This window comes from Achroia grisella, unplaced genomic scaffold (genome assembly GCF_030625045.1).
Source record: "Achroia grisella isolate CSIRO2021 unplaced genomic scaffold, CSIRO_AGI_Agris_v1 utg402, whole genome shotgun sequence".
Lineage (NCBI taxonomy): Eukaryota > Metazoa > Arthropoda > Insecta > Lepidoptera > Pyralidae > Achroia > Achroia grisella.
In genome coordinates, this window is record NW_026712841.1 from 5076760 (window position 1) to 5083825 (window position 7066).

A 7066-nucleotide genomic window follows, 5' to 3' on the forward strand; every position below is an offset into this window, starting at 1 on the left:
TAAAGGCTTTATTTCAATTATCGTATATTTCTAAAGAGAAGATAGAATATTTCGACAACGGTTAGTACAGAAGCACTGAAGAATAATCCCACTATGCCTCCCACAGATACTGAAATAAATAAATAATTGGATTATAATACTATTTTTTATAGAATTAGGGTATGTAAACGTTAGTATGGTCAAAAAAGGGTTAGAGAACAGGAACCCTTGGAGTTGTTAGATTGCCGTTGCAATTGCCGGTCTGAAATTGTATACAATGGTCCGTACGTAATCACTAGACTGTGGTGCATTTGTGTCCGTACATTTAAATCTTATAATGCACTTTATAATTATGTTTAAAACATATAATATTAGTAAGTATAATTCTTATGACATAGCGATTACAGTTTCAATTGTTTATGCATTTTTTATAGTCACTAGTTGTAAACCAATAAACCGAGATGAGATGTATTTTAGAATTTCATGTAATTGAAATCTTCTTAATTTTTCTCCCTTTTTAGTTACGTAATATAAAACAATTTATAGAGGCAATGATCTGCATTGTAAAGTATTTTAATACATACACTTATATTTCTAAACTAAACTAAACTAAAGTTGTATTCGTCAAGCGGGAGTTGGCCTTCAGTCGCTCGATAAGTTCTTCCACGGATTAGGATTGCCATCTACACTCGCCTCCTATCGTCCGTGAAGCTGTAACGGCCAGCAGCCAACGGCATTAGAGTAGTCCGAAAAAAAACAGAAGCACTAAAACGAGACACATTTCTCGTCTCATTCACATACGCATACCCGCCGGTTTTGCCGACTCTTATCATCTCCTTCAAACTAACAATAGCATACCGACTAAATCTAGATCAGTGCGCAATAAATTCCTCTGGAAACGTATTGTGGGCAGCGACGACATTCGTATGGTGACCAAAGTACCTTTGCGTGGCTCCTCGGGTACCCAGTTCCTAGGAAAACATATATAGTTTATAAAATCAATACAACTTTTACTAAAAGTCTTTCCTTTATATAATATTTATTTAATTATATTGAAAGAAAATGTTACTCGTTTCAAATAAATAATTTGACTACTCTTACTTACTCATATCTGGTATATATATTATTACCAGATTTATACATTTATCGCCATTGCAAGCCAAAACGTATTCTCTCATACACACGAAAACATGCCTTAGCGTCTCTACTTAATTTGCTATGTAAAAAATACTTAAGTATGTATATATACAAATTAAAACTTATTTTAAGTCAAATCTACCAGAAGTTAGTTCGGAATATAATTTTATCCCAAACGAACTGGTGACAAAACTAGGCACTTCCCTCTTTTCAAAAAAAGTTCTGCATAGATCAAATTATATAGAAAATTTGAATACTTATTTATAGCAAATAAAATACCTAGTCAGGTGAATAGCGGTAACTTCTACTTCCTCACAAGACGGTAAACAGTTTCCATACATCGTATTTTTGTCTTTATCCACTTTCAACTTCTCACCTGCAGAGAAAATTTGTCTGTTATATCTACCGTTGGAACATAAAACCGGAAAAATGTGATGCAGATATAATGCACGGGTCAGCTAGTTATAAACAAAATATAAAATAAAAAATAATTTATTTAATTTGCGTGCAAAATAAATAATATAAACTTATTTTAATTATAGAAAACTAGCTACCCAACCTGTCTTCACAGGGATGTACATGTATTATATATCTTCCTCTTAAATCAATCTATCTATTGCTAAAAATTCAATTAAAATCCGTTGCGTAGTTCAAAAGATCTAAGCAGAAGCGACTTCATTTTAAACAATGTAAAGTTAAGTACAACTTACGCTCTTGTACCATAGATATGCAAGTTAAACCAGTGTAATTGCAGAACTTGTTTTTATCTGTAAATTTTATAAATAATTAGCGACGATGGTTTATGCATTTATTTATGTATTATTTAGAAATTATGGACTTACATGAAAGATCTCGAATGGGATGAACACATCCACAATCATCATATAAATGTATCGTGTCTTGCACCAAATAACAAGTGCCAACAGAGTACACCTAAATAAGTAACAAATAATTAACATAAAGAATCGAAGAGAAACCTTATTTAGAGAGACATTTTTTTATCTTTAAAAATATATCTGATGAGCTATCTTACTTCGCATGGAATAAGATATCTTCCAGTACTAAAATAAATTGAAAACTGAAAATAATCATTAGTGATATCTACATTTAATTATTCTATTACCGGATAAACAAAAAGAGGATCTGCAGGAAGCTCCCGATGATACCGGCAGCGCCTGACGTCCAGACCTTCAGTCTGCAGCATCGGATCATTCTCAATTTCCACAAGCGAGAACAAATACTCTACACGGTTGGCCAAATACAACATCACCTCGAATTTGTATTTGACGTTTAAATTATTTGTTGATAATTCTTCAGGACTGTGTACGGAAACCTATTACAAAAATAGTGCTAACTAAACTTTACACAGGATAAGAAAAGATTGTAAGTAATAACAATCAATTGAATTAATGTCAAAATGCTCTAAACATTTATTTCAATTTATATTTTGCTTGGTATAATACGTGTTAATTAATAAAAATGGGTGTTTTACCATGTTGATATTAAAATTGAAATATATTGAAATACAAAACAGTTTTTCATTTCATATTCGTATGAAGTCTACCTCGGTAAGAATACTTACTTCAGCATTTTCCAATAGTCTAAACTTTAGAACTCCCGGACCAGTAGTTATGTTTACCGTAAATAAATCATCGATATCAGCATTTCTGCAATTATAATTTACAATTTATTTATTTTAAAAATAATTATCTCTGTTTAAAAATATATTTCCTATCTACTGCTATTTCCAGTTTTCTTAGTAATTGTGGCAAACTAAAATCAGCAGAAGAATGGAGGCTTATGTTATGATGTTCGTTTCACTGCCTCATCGTCTTTCACTGCATATATTTGAAACATGGAGATTAAAATAGGTGTCGAACTCAACAGTAATAAAGTTATATATTAATATTGGATGCATTAGGTGCCAGTGGCATATTTAATCTTATTCACATTATAAACGCGAATGTTTGAGTATGGATGGATGGATTGATGGATGGTTGTTTGTTAATCTTTCACACAAAAACTACTGAACAGATTATTATAATACTTTACAGTAATATAGCTTATACATCTGTATAACACATAAGCTAAAAATTTCATGCGGGTGAAACCGCGGGCACAACTAATGTAATTATATCATAATAACATTTATTCTCTGCACCACCTATTGACTGGTAAAAAATGCCGCATGGTGTTAAGTCCGCCAAATGTACTTTACTATATTTTGTATATTGTGTGCATTGAAGTTAAATAAAATAAAAAATAATACTCGAATTTACACCTATTCTAAACCAACAATCACTTCTAAATACATCTGTTTTATTGCAAGTAATTAAGCAATCGTGTCTATCAAAACATTCTTATCTATGGTAATGGTATCGTGATAACAGATACAATTTCTTATCAGTAGCAGTACTCACACATTCTGCAATGTATTGAAAGAGATACAAGGACCATATTCGGAGTCCACGACTAGGAATTTATCACAACAAGTGAACTCGATGTTGTTGTACGAACAGTCGGATAACATTTCAGTACACTTCAGTCGTATCTGAAATGAAATTGTGACAACGATCACTTATTCTGTGATGTGTGTATATTACTTCTAATTGGTGTATAGCATTTTGTGTTGTGTAATAGCATTTTTTTAAATTACTGATAACTAGTCATGTCACAGACCACTGGTTATAGATGTATATTTATGCGGGTATGTAATTGACTGATGAACTAGATCAGCTGACGATCAATAATGTGGTGAATAAATTAGAATAGATAGGTACAACTGATGTTTTTTTAATTACTTATTTCATATTCATAATATGGCACATAAATCGTACGCAATTACTAGTAAGAGGCATTGTTTAATTGGATTGATATGGATTTACTTCGATAATTCAGGTAATAGCTACAAATATATCTATCTTTTTTTATGAATTTAATTATTTTCTTATAAAATTCTCGTGTCTCAAGGTGTGTACCACACCTCCGAAAGGGCTTGACCCATTTTTATGAAATTTTATACACATAGTCAGTAGGTTTAAGAATCTGCTACTATATATTTTTCATGCCCCTAAGTGTAAAGGGTTGTCCATGCCAAACATTATTTTTTTAGTTTTGAACAATTTTTTATGGCTTATTAAAAAATACATAAAACCCCTACTTTTAGCGATTTTAATTAATATGGCAAAACAACTTCAGCGTCATCACCAAAGGGGTCAGCTAGTTTTTTATATATTAAATAATTGGAATCACAAAAATTCTGTCACACGTTGCCATTCCGAATGACAAAGATGTTATTTCTCTAAACTCTGTAATTCCACTATCATTTCTCATCCTATAACCGAAATACAGGTAACATAGAAACTGTTTTGCAGTTGGCTACAATGCATTAGACACAAGGCACACACGCCGACTACTTTATACAAAATGTATAAAATACTTGTAGTTTTTTCTTTATTTTTTTCAATGACCAAAATAACAACCAAGTAGTCAAACTTTCTAATGTAAAGTTTTTACCGTCTTCTATAAACATATAGCATTCTATAAACATATAACAAAACATATGTGGACTCTCGCCGTACACTTCATGCGATATAATTTTATACTACATATAAATGTAACAAAGGTATATTATGTATAATATTTTATTACATTTTCTGCCATATCTCTCCATTTCAAGTCGCAAGGTATAACTCCTCCGCAAGACTGCTCGAGTTTTTTAATGTTGTTATTATACCGGCCATAAACCACCGCACTCAAGTGTTTCTTATAGTCACTGTTCAGAGTTTTCGTTTGATTTGCTAAAAGAAAAAGTAACCGAAATATATCAAGGTACTAAAAGTTAATCATTATTTATTATTGATACGTAAAGCAAAAAACTTTGTACCCTTTTTTAAAAAAAATGGCGCGGACGTAGAAATATGAAATGTCGCAAACCGGGCTGAAAGCTAGTAGTTTATATAAAGAAGGTGAACAGATTGCTAACTTTATTTTATTAAGAGACCAACATGGGGTTTGAAGAAGAGTAAATTATGATTTCTTAAGAGTCGGCAACACGCACGTTGCGTCCGTGTTTCAGGCGTCCACAGGCTCAGTAACCGTTTTCAATCAGATAGGCCGTAAGCTCGTTTGCCACAATCGTATTATAAAAAAAAACAGATATATGTATGCTTAATTTACGATAACGTTCCACGAGCTTTTTCTCTGCCGTTCTCTGGTGGTAAATCTCGCAGACTGTAACCGCTGGGAATGTGGTAGTCCAAGTTAGATAGCGGGTGTCCAGCCCGAAGCCAATCTCGTCGCCATGCTCCATCACTGACTCCAATAATAAATACAAACACCATGCCGATGCCAACAGGATCAGTATCCAAAATAACCTAAAGACAAAAACGTACCACTGTCTGATATACATTGTATACCTACTTAAATCTCCGTGATATTAGAATATTTCAAGTTTTGCTTTTATCGATTATATTTATTTAATTATTATTTGCTGGATAAGTATTGACAAAGAAGAAAGTATGTAATACAAAATTATTTATTACCTTATGATTGCAAAAAAGTTGCATTCAGAAGTCATACTAAAACGACTTAATAAACAATATATAAGGGTATAATGGTAAAAAAATCAGTTAAAAGAAATATGTATTGTTAATGGAATCTCAATAAATTTGATTCAGCTTCCGACGTCATTCTTCTTGGTAAGAAGTATTCCACAATAACGTATTGGGAACTTCTTACTTCCGTGAAATTATTTTGTATTGATACACTCATGAGGTTTCAGAGAACATCAAATCAAAATGTGGTTACGGAAATTAATTAAGTCAGGAATTCCCAATTAATTATACTTAGGTATTATTTTCCTCTATCATTATATTACAATATATTATATTAGTAAGCCCCAGAAGTTTGTTATTCGAAATAATCATATTTTATAACATTTTTCTTTGTAAACCGAATGAAATAAAACAAACCAACATTTTAACTGAAGCTTACCACAATACTTTAGTATAAATTATGCCAAAATCTGTTAAGCTTTAACGCCCGTATAAACCCATAGACAAACAGACAAAAATTCTAGACTAACAATTATTTTTAATTTAATCTTATATAACGTTGATAAAGCCCTCCAATACCTAAAAGATTTTATCTACTATATACAGATAGCGATCACTTATATTATTATTACCTACCTAGTTTAATTTATAAAACTGGGTTTGTAACAAAAACACCTTCTAAAGATGCTCACGACCTGTGTGTAGATTCAGTAGGTCTGAGAATACAACGTAAACTATTTTTGATACCTTTACGTGATAAGGGTAGTCCACCTCAAAAAACTCCATCTCTTTTTTATCTTTTAGTGGTCAAATTATTTTCTTATAATTCGCATTAAAAATACATTTAACCCTGAATTGTGACACTTCTACCATGATAGACACATGACATGACACATCTATCCATGATCTATGCCTTTATATTTTAGTAGCGATATTAATTTATATGGCAAAACAACTTTTCCTGGTCAAGTTAATATGTTTTTATATAGCATATAGCGGTTCGAGTGTTTTGATTGACTAATGTTCACTAATATCTCCAGACAGGTAATCTAACAATGGGCGGCTTATTAGGCTTCCTAATATTGGTTTGTTACTGAGGTTTCCGTCACCGGAAAGTTAGTAATATATTTCTATTCTATATTAATAGCATTTTACCTGAACACGAAGTGAGCATCGTCTTTAAACACATGTCGGCAGCCGTGCAACCCGCTATTTTGTCCGAAAAACAATATTCTTTCTTTAAAAGTATTTCTTATGTATTGCAACTTATTACTTTTTCTGAATTTGTCCATTTTCGGAATAAACCACGTACGTGGTAAACCTTTTCGTACTGTTTATTTAAATGATGTACCTACAAGCAAGGCAACAGTAGACGCATATTGAATGTTTTTCAA

The 7066-nt window shown here is 31.8% G+C and overlaps 1 protein-coding gene across 1 annotated transcript; it reads right to left on the bottom strand.

Moving 5' to 3' along the window:
• Positions 1–17: 17 nt before the first annotated feature.
• Positions 18–6964, bottom strand: LOC131844545 (pickpocket protein 19-like). Its single transcript, XM_059193459.1, has 11 exons — positions 6828–6964; positions 5296–5492; positions 4768–4916; positions 3537–3667; positions 2699–2783; positions 2240–2449; positions 1959–2049; positions 1827–1883; positions 1396–1492; positions 838–950; positions 18–109 (listed from the first exon to the last, which is right to left on the bottom strand). The coding sequence occupies exons 1-11, from the start codon at positions 6962–6964 to the stop codon at positions 18–20; spliced, it is 1359 nt and encodes a 452-aa protein (XP_059049442.1).
• Between the last annotated feature and the right edge of the window lie 102 nt (positions 6965–7066).

What these genes read in the sequence shown, in the direction of transcription:
- LOC131844545 (XM_059193459.1), bottom strand. Translation starts at nt 6,964, where the DNA reads ATGGACAAATTCAGAAAAAGTAATAAGTTGCAATACATAAGAAATACT. An exon ending in GGAGAGATATGGCAGAAAAT is followed by an intron (nt 3,668 to 4,767) that starts GTAATAAAATAT and finishes ATTTCATTTCAG; the next exon opens with ATACGACTGAAGTGTACTGA. An exon ending in ACCGCTATTCACCTGACTAG is followed by an intron (nt 951 to 1,395) that starts GTATTTTATTTG and finishes ATGTTTTCCTAG; the next exon opens with GAACTGGGTACCCGAGGAGC.